Source organism: Plasmopara halstedii (assembly GCF_900000015.1).
Source record: "Plasmopara halstedii genome assembly, contig: Scaffold_2956, whole genome shotgun sequence".
In the NCBI taxonomy this organism is placed as follows: Eukaryota; Oomycota; class Peronosporomycetes; order Peronosporales; family Peronosporaceae; genus Plasmopara; species Plasmopara halstedii.
In genome coordinates, this window is record NW_020189861.1 from 119685 (window position 1) to 133105 (window position 13421).

Below are 13421 nucleotides of genomic sequence, written 5' to 3' on the forward strand. Positions count from 1 at the left end.
CAATGACGTAATAGAAAAGGCTTAGAAGTAGTAAATTACACTAAGGACCTTAATTGCAATCAGTTTCAATACTGTCAACTTCTTGGCACGATTTTATTTCCACATTTTCAAATATCAGTCCGGGCAATCCATCAGCAGTATAAGGGAAAGCGTCGCCGCAAGTCGCGCCCGACGAATGCTTTCCAGAATGTCTCCCGCAGGTTTATCAGACATCTGCCAATATACCAAAGTCAAGCTACACGACTTCTATTTTGCTGGTGTGTTTCGTAGCCACACTTCATGATCGGGACCATTGCAAACATAGAAGGAATATGCCGATCGCTCCAACTCAATGACTTGCATTAAAGTGCGACACTGCGAGATTAAGCGAAAACTTGTCGAAAGCAAAAGATAGTCTCATAAGCATTTGTTGTCGTTGATCCGGCACTCAAGCACGAACTTTCTTGCTACTTTCAGAGTTGAAATAATTTCGGTCAATCTGTGCCGTATGGTCATTTCACGCACATATCCTAGTCGTATTTGAGAATCGATTCTCTGGGTTACTATGACGTTTTTTGTTTGTATTTCTCAAATTTTACGATCCTTATGAAACAATATAAGGCTCAAAATACTCCACAAATATCATCCCTCATTATTTTGCATATTACGAATTAATATCAAATTGTCGAGTCATCTATTCTTCTAATAACGCAAAAGACATAAAAAGGCATGTCGGTTGTAGCACCATACCGTCGACTAATTAAACTATGTCTAAAATGGTCCAATAATTGCGATATTTGTGCCACTACGAAAGAAAGACAGTTTCGTGTCTTATGTTTTGGTCATTGCCATTTTCTTCTTCGGCATGACAGCGCGGCGGCAGCGGAATTCGCCGCTGCTTAGCTGTATAGCATTTATACTCTATACAACGGAAATACAAGCTGCTAATGCAGCCTATTCTATCGATTTAACTGGTATCACCTCTGGAACAGGTACGATACTTTGATGTGTACGAAGTTGATTAAGTTACTCATGATATTCAATTATATAATGGAACAGCGTACACCCTCACAGTGAACATTGGCACTTTAGATACTTCAGGATCTACAAATAAAAGTGTACGCAAAGATGTGATCTAAGTGTTGAATTATAGTGTTGGACTCACGATTTAGCTGTAGAATGCATTTCGAATGATTGCAGACACAGGCTCGTCAAATGACGCAGTTCTTGGTGAAGGATGCTGCGGACCGGATGCAGAAGTGACGTACTCATGTGATGCATCATCAACATGTGTAAATGGAGGGGGTGAGAAGGTTACACTTGCGTTTGCTGGTGCTAACATTCAGTAAGAACTTTAAATAGAGCAATGAGACGATTACACTGACGCAAATTGTTGTTGATTTGCTATAGAGGTCAATTTATGACAGATACGTGGTCATCTGAACAACTGGGGGAAATCTCCAAGACTTTTATGGTTATTGAGAGACAGGATACGTTTTATCGGTCATCGTACGATGGAATTACGGGCTTAGCATATGAGACGCTTGTGGCGTCAACAGATATGATTGTACCATCGCTGTATAATGTATTGATTGATACAGCGAAAGTGACTGATGCTTTTGGGATGCTACTCTGTGGTACAATGCAACCATTGCTTCAGACGGGGGGAACAGATTTTACGCTTCATTCTGGACAATTGCTTATTGGTGGTACAGAAGGCACTCATGGCGAAAACTACTACTCTGGCAGTATGCTTTATACTCCAATCACAAGGGTATGTTTTGTTGATGTGAACTCTGGTTTCCTTAAGTAATGAGTTGTTGTGGCTCTTAGGAAGCTTGGTATGTTGTAATGGTAACTGATATTGGATATGATGGCACAAGTCTTGGACTTTCATGTGATAATTACAACGATCCGCAAGCAATTCTTGACTCTGGCACGAGTAATTTAGCGTTTCCACCAGATGTTTACAATGCCCTCATGAATCAAATTATGACAGCTACGCTAGCAGCTATTCCAGATTTTGATCCGACGTACTTTGATGATTCGAGCTCGTGCTGTCATGAAAGTTATTGTGATCCCACATCGTCCAGCGCTGCATTATTACAACTTCCTTCAATCTATTTTACTCTTGGATTATCATCTAGTGATGGCTCGACGAAAAAACATTTTACTGTTGAGATTCCACCTGAATACTACTGGCGTCCTGAAATGAATGGTGCCAATTCCAGCACACCCTGTCGTGCACTTGGCATTTCCGAAGGGTCTTCCACTGTATTAGGTGATGTTTTTATGGACGGCTTGTATTCGTATCACGATCGTGCAAATGGTAACATTGGTCTCGCTGTCGCAAGCAATTGCCCAAATAATATCACGTCAAGTAAAAAAGTTTATCCGTCGGACCTCTCGGGAGACTGGTGCTCTTGCTTTTCAAAGTCTCTTCAAAAGAGCAGTAGATGGACAACATATGTACCGTGGGGTACTGGCTGTTTTTTTTGGCTTTGGTGGATGTATCTGGTTCTGGCTAGTATTGCGGTAGTGATTGCTTGTATCTGCGTATTAATTTGGTGGCACATGACGAGTAAACGGATGAAAAAACTTCAGGATGGTGTGAATTTATCCAACACTTCTGGCCATCGTACCACACGCTTTCCAACAATGCAATCATCTGAAGCAGCTCTAGCTCCTGCGTCACCACCGGCAGATTACTATGTGGCATCAACTTCGACTCCTAAGAGTGGCCCGAATCGTTCTGGTCGGTCGGGCTCACGGCCTGGATCAATACGATCCCCACGATCACAAGGCAGAAGATCTGCGCCAATTGAAAAGGAAGTCCCAATAATGGCTCAATCGAAGTGTTCCAACATGAGCTCGCCACGGTCACCAATGTCCAGTACTTCTAGTATTGCGCTTTTATCGGAAGCACCTTCTTCAATGGATAGCTGGAAGCACAATCTAAAACCGCTTACGTCTAGTAGCCAAAACTCAGATTACAAGTCGAGTCTTAATACTCGATGGGGTGCGTCAATAAAAGAGAATGAATTTTAAGCAAGTGGAGGACCATGTAGTTAGATGCTCTTTAAGTTAGTAAAATGAACAATTGTACTTTATCAAAATTACTAATGCTAATCTTTAGTTAAGAGCAACTTGTAATATTACCACAAAAAATTCCATGATTTGATTTACTCGCCGAATGAAAGACCAAGGAAAGGCTTTTTCAATATGGTTCATTACTAATGGAGACTAACGACGCAGCGCTTATAAACCCATCAAGACATTCGAAGTATCTCTGCGAAAGTACTGACAATGCAGCAATGACGATCGACAAAGTGGTACTAGCAAAGGCAGCCATCCCTTTTAAATATAATAAATTGTTATCTTTGATCGATTTCATTGAAGAGAATGAAATTGATGGCAAGAATAAATGTTCTCTTTATTTCAAAAATCTTGCATAATTGATCTTACAAATCATTATCTTAAACCCTCCCATCGTGCGTGGAATCTCGCCTATTGCCAGTGTTGAGAACGTCCGACATTTTCACACAACAGACTTTGCTTCGTACATTTAGCTCCCGTCACTAGCATCATGGCGGATTCACGCGACACACGCGGCGATTCAGCGTGTTCAGATGATTCGGATAAGCTTAGTCCACATGATTTTGTGCAGCGTCAGATGGACAAGATGCGTAGTTTAGATGAAGCGGAAAACTCTTCTTTCCTCGAGTCGGCGCCATCACATCGCAGCAGTAATCTCAGTGGTACGAGTGAGCGTTCAGCAAATAGAACAGTCTTTGAAAAACTACAGGCATTGGCTCTTGCGGAAAAAATTAAGCTTGATGAACAGAATAATGGATCTGGTGTCAAAAATAGTGAGAAAGATGATGAACAAGAAGACGAAGAGGACGAAGATGATGATGACGATTCGTATGAAATTTCATGGGATGGAGGTCCTCTTGGACTTTTGTTTAAAGTCAATACGAATGGACAGCCTGTGATTCGACGCGTTAATAAGAAAGGAGCGGCTACAGGTTTGCAGTACGCACGAGCAGGAGATGTGCTGCTTGCTTTGAATGGTGTGAGTGTCTCTGCAACGCCTTTTAGTGAAGTGATTGAGCGATTAAAGAATCCGGAATTTCCAGTCAAATTAGACTTTCGACCATTAAAATTAAGTGATTTGGCGTCAGCAGCTTCAGCTGCGACAACTAAATGGGGACTACCTCGTACAGACTCGTCAATTCATAGCGGTGATGCATCATCAGCTTTCTGTGGATCTCCAGTATCGTCGAATGCAACAGTGGACATGCGGAACAATCGAGGAGGAGGATGGGGTGAGTCGCCATCGTATATGCCACAGATGGATGAACTCGTTACGACAGATTCAAATGATGTTGAGTACGATGTCGTGTGGAGTGAAGGACCTTTAGGGTGTGAAATGAAACAACGAAATGGACTCCCGGCTGTCAAGTCTGTAACCGGCACTGGTGTCACACCATCCGTTGCGCAGATTGCAGCAGGAGATATTCTCGTCAGTATCAATGGCTTGCGTGCAGAGGAGATTGGTTTCAAAAGCACGGTAACGCTGATGATGCGAGCAACGAAGCCTGTATACTTGAGATTCCTTCGTGGTGGCGCACGACAGTCAACGTCGGGAAACAGCTTGAGCGATCTACCACCCTACAGGGGGCCTCAGAGCAACAGAGGACCGTATCACGATATAGGTGGAGCAGGGGCTGATTCCGCGTCGCTGGAATTAAAGCAGTATACGGTGCTATGGCGGGATGGTCCTTTGGGGATACAAATCCGTACATCCAGCAAAGGACGTGTCGTCGTCGCGCGACTGACTGGCGCTGGCGCGCCCAATGTGAATGAAGCAGTGAAACCAGGCGACATTTTCTTGCGTATCGCGGGTGTTGAAGTTGATGATTTGGGCATCGCAGGCGCATTTGAAATGCTCAAAACGGTACGAAAACCAGTTGTGCTCGTCTTTCAGCGACGTGGACGTGGTTCAAATCGCTTGAATCCGCGTGGTCGACATTTTGGCTTACCAACACCAGTACCCGGACCATCATCGTCTATTGTACCTTCTTTCCGGCAACTACGAGAAGAGGAAGCTGCTGTTGCTGCAGCTGCGGGGATTGTAGGAACACATAGTGCCGGATACAATCACTCGAGTGGTAATAGCCACGAGCAGCAGATAAGAGCTGGATTTCAAAGCTTAGAAAATTACGCAGCTTCGGACGATGGAACAAGTCAGGCAAGCTACGATTATCTAGACTCGCCGCGCTCAAATGCTTCACACAATCCATCTGGTAACCTGTTCAATGTTGACGGAGCCGTATCTGAGAACGAGCCCGGTCGCCCAGTCCAACCACCACCATTTCCAAGTATGGAGTCACGTAGTGCAGACGATGACAAAAGTTTTGAGGAAGATTCATTTCCAGCAGAAGCTCGCGATGAAAGCCCATCACTTACAGCATTGCCGCCACCTCCATCCTATATGGACGTTTTCACGGCCTCTGGACGAGCCAAGGATCCTGATACAGTGGTGCCTTCTTCAACTAGAAGTATGGACCTCTCGAACATGCCTGATAACAAATCAGGTGGTGGCGAATATTTTAGTGGACACATGGAACTTCCTCCACCTTTTGAAGCTCACACGAACGCTGGCGTACTGCATCCTCCACCACTTTATCCCCAAATTCAACTTCCACCTACAGAGGAGACTTCATCATTGCTTGGTCAGCCAAGTCGACTACAAGAGCTTCGACGTCAGTATATCGAGTCCGAGCGCCAACGCAACTTGCATCAGAATGGAAATCCGATGATGGTAAGTACGTACTCGGATATTGATGACTCAGGTCTTGTCGTACCTCATCGAGGGCAAGCTTCAATCGGGTCATTACCCGGCGGTGCGCCACCTCCTCAACTCCCATTACCGGAATTGTGGGTGCGCTGGACCGATGGTCCTCTCGGGATCACATTTAAGCGCAAAAATGGACAAATCGTCGTATCGCGACTCACAGGCTCAGGATATTCGCCAGGTTTAACACAGCTTCGGTCCGGCGACTGGCTCGTGTCGTTTAATAACCACTCGACCAGCAATTTACGGCTTGGTGAAACGATGGAACTGCTGAAGCGCTCGCCAAAGCCTGTGGAAATGTGCTTTATTGTTCAATGAGGCCAAAACGTTACGTGAGCACTTATCGCACAACCTACCACACCCATGGAAGTAAGTCTCGAGTACTTTTAGACAATAGCAACCTGCGCTGGACTCGCATGAAGTGAAAAGATAAGGATTCTAGGCGACAATGCCTAGCGATAACGTTAGTAGATTGTGATGCGTTCAATGACATGTGATGTTACACCGAGTGATTTATTGGGGATCAGACATTTTTCATTTCATTCTAGCGACTGAATAGCGCGTGCAACTCTGAGCCTTTGCAGCTTTTGTAGATATGACATCATGAATGTAGTTACTCCTCAATTGGTTCGGTAGACATTGCACGCTTTTGAGCTCGAATTGCTGCCATTAGATCAAGTGATTTGTTGACTCGCGATGTCTCGGTCGACAATTGATTCTGATTACTATGTGAACAAATAATGCTCTCTCTCTGCTTCCGTCGGGCCTTAATAGCATTGAACACAGACGCACTGGTGGGGATAGCAGCGGTAAATGAATTATTTGAAGTCTGATCGTTCGACAAAGTGCACTGGTTGGTTGGAGTGTTCACTTTCCTCCTTTTCACCCAGGGCACTCTGCTCCTTTCACTCGCTGCATTTATTTTGTCAGCGTCATTCAGCGTAGTTAAGTTTTTCTGGCGAACATCGTTAATCAACTCACGTAAGCTTTTTAGAGTTGCGGCTGCAATCAGCGTCTCGTGTTCACCACGGACGTCTTTTTGAGAGAGCAAAGCCTCAACATCACCAAGTATCTCTTGTAAAAAAATGACAGCGCGACATGCTTCGCGAATTTCGGCAGGTGATCGAATATCTTCTTTGTCTTTAGCGAAGTCCCGCTTTCCTGTCACGCATATTCCTGCCCGTTTTGCATGTAGTTGCATCAACTCACGCGCAGTGTTAAGCAGCAAGACACATTGATTGAGCTGCTGACGACCGCTAGTCTCAAGTGGAAACGAGTCATCAAGAGATCGAAGTTGTGCCAGTAATGAGTCCATCTCTTCCAGGGCACTTAACGCTTGTGCAAACTCGCGCATATTCGTCTTATAGTGCACTTTAAGGATCTTTTGACGCTGAATTGGAGCTATATTTTGAACGTAATCTTGTGCTTCTAGCAAAGCTTTTTCTCCAGCACCTTCTGGATCGCTTTTCACAATGTCTTCCGTCATATACTCAGCGTTCGTAGTAAAACCCAGTCCGGAATACAGCTTCTGCATCCTTTCTTCCGTGCGAACAGGACAAATCGAGCTCGCTAGGTCACAATGATGCTCGGAACGAATGATTGTATGATTACTGCCTACATCGTCGTGAAGGTGATTCGTGAGGTACTTCGCAGCCGTCATGAAGGATTCTTTCAGCTTGCATAACCAAGCATATTTCCTCTGTGCTAAATCATCCCTTTGCTGCTTCTTCCACCCCCTCGAAGGTTCTATCATCACAGCGTGAAGTGCACGGCGCTCCAGAAGCGATAAACCTGTGGTACGGTACCCTTCGATCACACTTGGATGCATCTTGGCAATAGTCGTTGGGGAAGTTCGCAACAACTGAAGCACATTCGTTCGTTTTAACCGCCTTGCCAGCTCTGGAGGAAATTTAGATCCCGTCGGAGTCACGATCTTAATCAATTCGCGCTCGGACAGCCGTGCGATATTTACCGGAATTGCAGATCGCAGTAAGTGTAACGCTTTAATGTTCTCGGTATAATTTGCATCTTCCCATTCTTGCTCCTGGCGTTGTTGCTCCTCAATATACTCGTCTGACATGACAAGTGCCATGTGGTATTTCTCCATTTCCTGTTCTAAAACGTAGTATTCCTTTCGTGCAGCAGCTTGGGCATGCTTATCCTCGAGTACCACCTCAGACGAGCCAATCTCTTGCAGTCGCTTTGATATCTCGGCTACTTTCTTCTTTGCCACATCGTATGGAATGACTTCTGCCACAGAGATACCAGCTTGCTGCAACTGACGCTCCAGCACTCTTAGTTTCTTCTTTAAAGCATCACTTTCATCATCTTCATTCGCATACACTTCGGTTTGCCGCAACTTGTTCAAACAAATAGAGTCGCGATCAAACGCAGCTTGTCGTGCATTAGCTTCCTGCGTGCAAAGCTTTTCGTGTAATGATTTGATTGTTGCTCGAGCATCATGCAGCTCAGCTTGTTGCTCGATTGAAAGAAGATCTTGCTGGCTTTCCTGCGTCGCTATTTGCGCTTCTAATGCTAAAATGCGCTCTTGACTAGCCTCGACTTCCTTTTCAAGCGCTTTAGCTTTCAAAATTGCTTCAAGTTCTTCCTCAATAATTCGGGCATCAGAAATTGTATCACTGCTAAACGAAAAGTCCGACATGTTGTTAAGAGTCGACGATGAGCGATTTGACGTATTGTCAGATGGTGATGGGGCTTGAAAGAACCCTGAGCCGGAGGCAGATGATACAGGCAAATCCAGCTTTGAAGTGATGATAGATCGCTCTAGATAGCCAAAATTTCCGTCATTTGCAGATTCTGACGTACTCGCTTCATTATTGCAATGTGACTGGCTGATTTCACCCTCCTGCTGCCTTCTACACGCTACAAAACAGCATGTGCATAGACGAAGCTTGTCCTCCATCAGTGGTGTTCTCACTTGCCGAACAACAGAGCACCGCCTGCAAATGACTTGTCCGCACATTCGACATGAATGACGCTTCCGCAAAACACTAAACTCTCGCATGCAGACATAACATGCCTTTTGAGCGCTGATCAAAAGAACGAGCAAATATAAGTAAGAGCAAAACACGCTGAAAATGAGAGCGACAATGAAACTACCTCACTAAAATTCGTCTGTCTCGCGGGACAAAGTGGTGATCCAACAGTAAACGCGACGCAACACCACCGTCACAAGTAGCCGACGATGTTATAGTGCCAACTGCTTGAATGCCTTCATCACTTTCGGATTCGAAACTTCCACTGCAACGAATCAGTGACGAAGTTCCCCATACGGTCTTGTCAGCTTTCTTGTACTTCAAGTCATTTTCGCTATCAGTACTGCTGTCATTTTCACTACTGCTTCTTGTCTTACCCAGTCGTCGCATCCTTTTCGACTTTTTCTTCCTCTCATGAGGAGACTTGACTGCATTCGTGTTTCCATCAGCTGCATTGAGCATGCTTGCATCAAATAGAATCACCGAAGCAGGTTGTTCACGCTGTATCGCAGGATAATTTGCATCTTTCGTCGTACTGCAATTGTTCGAGGAAATTTTGTGCGTACTCGACCCAAGATTTTGTTTACTTCGATATGTAGCTGCAAGAGCAATTGCAGTACTTGAAGGAGACAGCAAGACTGTAGTTGCTCGAGGCGCTGATAGTTTGTTGGCAGCTCTTAACGAACGTGGTAGATTCGATGGTTTTTTCTTTTCAACAAAAGGTGCATCTTCTGGGTACAATTGAATAGTCTCCCTCACTGTCGGTACACCAATGCTTTGATTGCATTTTCGAGTCATTAGAGTTGACTGTTGTTCCAGCCATTGCGTGGGAGGATTTGATGACAATGTGATCGATGCAAGAAGCTCATCGTCAAGTCCACTCAATAATGACGGATCCGAACTTATGAGTTGTACAAGAGCCTTCTGTTTGCTCGAAGTATTTAGTACTCGACTCATAACCAGTAAGCGAAGGTGATTGCAATAATTGCAATGTAAATGAATACACTCAATCAATCCCTTTTACTTCCGCTGGAAGTCCGCAAGCGTGAAAAATGTGTAGTTCAATGTTATTTTAAACACCTGTTTGTCGCGCTAACTGGAACTGGCAAATGCGCTTGTACAAGTAATAAAATCTTCTACACCCAATGCACGCAAGAGTTCCAGATTGAAGCGACACAAACTGGTTTGTCTGCCGGTCCGTACGCTTGCTTCGATGAAACTTCCATGGAACGGTTCATAATTAATGTCGGCGGACGTTGAAGTTGTGTAGACCACACACCTCATTGACAACCTAACTATCGCTTTAATTAGTCAGTTTTATGCTAGTTTCACTTTTCTGTTAACCTGTGTTAGTACATTGACAGACATAAATCACGTAGTCACTATTTCTCGGATGCACTTCAATCTTTTTTAAAATGTAATAGACACCCAATATTCGAAAATACGCTTCAATAATATTTTTAAACCAGAGTTTACAAAGTTTTGAGACGGGTTGCTCCAGCTTTAAGCCAGAATATAGGGCGCAGCATATAAATTTTTAAAAGTAGAACAATTTTCAACTCTTTTCTCTTTTAAAGAGATTTGCTTATTAGACGCTATTCTTACTTGGCAAATGTCTTGCTTCGCACAGAAAAAACTACTAATAATGGGTGTCCATCAAGGTGCACCCTCATAGAGTCGTTGTATAGTGGAACACGATACTTGACTTCGCCACCTTCTTGCTGACGGGCCACACGTTTGAGCGAGAGCGTACAGTGCCCATTAACTGCCTCATTTTTAACCCATACCAACATATGAAGCTGCTCAAGCGGCCGTGCGTGTTGAAGAACTGCGTTAAGCGATAGATTCAGTCCATTGGAACCTTGACAGCGCTCACCAATAACGTCACATTGTTTCGAATCTTCTCCAACTAAAGGCGCGACAATACGCGTCTTCTTTGGAACGACTGTACTGGAATCGCCCCAAACCAAAAACATATTGAAAACTCGTAAAACTGTTGAGACAGGACGTTGCTGCGCTTTCATCTGCCGAACAACACGAGCTTGATCAAAATAGCTACCGTTCACTGCGCTCGAGTATCTGTCTATATTACTAAATTTACTGGCTGTCGAAAAAGAACGTGAACTGCGATGCAATAATCTCCGCGGAGATCCTAATCCCAACACATCGTTCTCCTGATGTGGAAAACTGAGCACAAAAGTGCCATACACGGGACTGTGGTCACTTACGTCCATACCATCACCATGGTTAACGGATCTATAATTGTCAATATACCGCAATTGCGCATTTTTTCGAGACGTCGGATCGGGAACCTTTTCAGGAACTAGTTTTGAGTCACTGACGAGAAGTGAGTGGATTAAGATACGGTCACACCACCCAGGTACACGCTTTTTCACCTTTCCTCCCTTGTAAAACGGCTCCTTGTACAGCACACGCCAGACCAGAGACGGCCATAACGGTAGCTTCTCATTCACAGGTCCACGCTTTGGAAACTTTTTGTACGTTGGATAGAAGTCGGGAAATTTATGTGGTTCGGTAAATCCTTCAAAGACACCGCCATTTCGTCGGTCATTCAACAAGCCGTCAAATTTATCGTGAAGCTCAAGATTGCGACCCTCTTCAAGCATGTGGAGCACCATCTGAGGATCGAGTAACACAATGCGGTAATTCATGTCACCCATCCATACAACATGATGAAATTGTTCCGTCAGGTCAAAACTGTAGTGGCCCATCACTCGACCCAGACTAGCATTCAGATTTCGAATCTGCTCACGGCGGTAGTTATCATTTCGTGCATCTAAGTGGCAATTTACAAACACGATCGTTGTGTGATTGATCATTAAAGCTACCGCGACACCACCTTTTGATCCACTTGTAAGTTTAAACTTGTGTGCCCCTGCCCGTATCAATTTCACCTTATCTTGAATATCTGCACAGTAAAATACAGCCATGCCTGTAAACTTTGTACCAACAAAAGCTCCGTCCCCACGACCGTGAACAGCATCAATCACGGCATCAGGAGGATAGTTTTTATGGTTGACCATAAAACTGCTATTTTTCATCTCCATGCGATAATAGCGTGCACCTTGCTCATTGCGATTTAGATACGCCTCCACGGCGTGGTAGACATTTTCTGAAACGCCTTCTTGGATCCCAAGCACATACAATTGGTATCCATGTGGTAAAAAATTCTGCAACATAGTTGCTGAGCGTTGTTCATCGATAATCCCTTTTCCATCATCAAACGGGTCAGCTGCGCCCATATTCCACGTGCCTACCCACAGACGCACGTCCCACATACTTGATCGTTTTGCTGTCATTATACTTGTTGGTCCTGATGAGATACTACCGGTCCGTAGTCCTACTTCGAAGTACGAGCGCGGTGATGTTATCCGATTCTCCACTTCATCCGAGCTTTCATCAAGGCTTAAACCGGCCGAAGACGGAGAGTGCTGAGCTATTGTAGCAGATAATTGCTGTGCTTTCGTCAATGCAAAATGCTTTGACCGCATACTCGCTGACTCCTCTTCCGTCTCGGAGCTTGAATCGCTCTTGCGAGAGGTCTCATGCGTACTTGGAGTTGCAGTAACAGTTGACAAGGATGTTCCGATCTTGTCCCTACCGTTGGCCGTGGTGGGCGCCACAAATGGGTACGTGCGCATTTTCTCAAGCACAAACTCAGGATGCTCAAGATCCGATAAATTATTGCAGCTAAAACTGCTCTTGACGTTATTTGCTCCATTCCAGTAGCCCGAGCGCAGCTTTCCTGCCGCTTCGGTGACACTAGCAACGGACGCCAAGCGTCTTGTACGCGTCCGATGCGATGCAGCGGCAGCTTCCGCTACTGTAAGTCCCGTAAAACCCGTAAACCCAAATCCATTGGCACAGCTTTGTGACTTACTTAAATTCCCACGATGGCGGATAGGTTTTAATACGTCGTTCTCGACGTTCGTCTTGGTTAATTTACTGCGCAAGTCACCCCCTGGTACTGTTTGTGGTGGTTCTTTACCATTCTTCAGCCTATAATTTTCAAGTTCGAGCTCTTGAACACGTCGACTCAATCTTGCAGCTGTTTCAGCCCACTCTGTTGAGTTACGCTGGTGCTCCACATCTTGCATTTGGTTAATACTAGCGTTACGACTCACAGTGTCTTCAAGGCGTCCATTGCTACCATTGCATCGTCTTTCAGATGCCTCAGTGCTACTGTTGCGTGGTGGAAGTCCTGTACGTCTGTGTGCAGTCGGACGTGGACTACTCATGACACTACTGCCATCAGAGCTTCGTGTACGTTGCTTTCGGAGCGCAGGCGACGCATATGACGAAGACGGTGGTGACGTTGGTGGCTTGGACGTTGACGTGGTGTCTGACGCACGGCTATGTGTCGGCGACACAAGTCGTCGCTGATTATGCATTTTATTGGGCACAAGAAGCTCCTGGAGCGATGACGGCTCCTCAATCTGAGTAAACGCACGAGTCACGCGGACACGCGGACCTCGAGCCGTAGTAGAAGTTAACGGAATGTCTGGCTGGTGATCAACCATGCTAGTACTCGGACTGTTGAAGCGCTGTGACGGTATCTCGGCCAT

At 45.1% G+C, this 13421-nt stretch overlaps 4 protein-coding genes across 4 annotated transcripts; 2 read left to right on the forward strand and 2 right to left on the reverse strand.

Moving 5' to 3' along the window:
• Positions 1 to 844: 844 nt before the first annotated feature.
• PHALS_06133 (hypothetical protein F443_20834) lies at positions 845 to 3027 on the forward strand (the record flags this gene model as incomplete). The annotated part of the gene is made up of 5 exons (XM_024719367.1): positions 845 to 971; positions 1039 to 1097; positions 1158 to 1324; positions 1390 to 1753; positions 1813 to 3027. 5 exons carry the CDS (start codon positions 845 to 847, stop codon positions 3025 to 3027), a joined length of 1932 nt encoding a protein of 643 aa, XP_024584673.1.
• Positions 3028 to 3565: 538 nt separating this feature from the next.
• PHALS_06134 (PDZ domain) lies at positions 3566 to 6157 on the forward strand (the record flags this gene model as incomplete). Its single annotated transcript, XM_024719369.1, has 2 exons — positions 3566 to 3848; positions 3951 to 6157. The coding sequence occupies 2 exons, from the start codon at positions 3566 to 3568 to the stop codon at positions 6155 to 6157; spliced, it is 2490 nt and encodes an 829-aa protein (XP_024584674.1).
• Positions 6158 to 6452: 295 nt separating this feature from the next.
• Positions 6453 to 9792, reverse strand: PHALS_06135 (hypothetical protein L915_20246; the record flags this gene model as incomplete). Its single annotated transcript, XM_024719370.1, has 2 exons — positions 6453 to 8889; positions 8960 to 9792. The coding sequence occupies 2 exons, from the start codon at positions 9790 to 9792 to the stop codon at positions 6453 to 6455; spliced, it is 3270 nt and encodes a 1089-aa protein (XP_024584675.1).
• A 644-nt stretch (positions 9793 to 10436) lies between these two features.
• Positions 10437 to 13421, reverse strand: PHALS_06136 (conserved hypothetical protein; the record flags this gene model as incomplete). Its single annotated transcript, XM_024719371.1, has 1 exon — positions 10437 to 13421. One exon carries the CDS (start codon positions 13419 to 13421, stop codon positions 10437 to 10439), a length of 2985 nt encoding a protein of 994 aa, XP_024584676.1.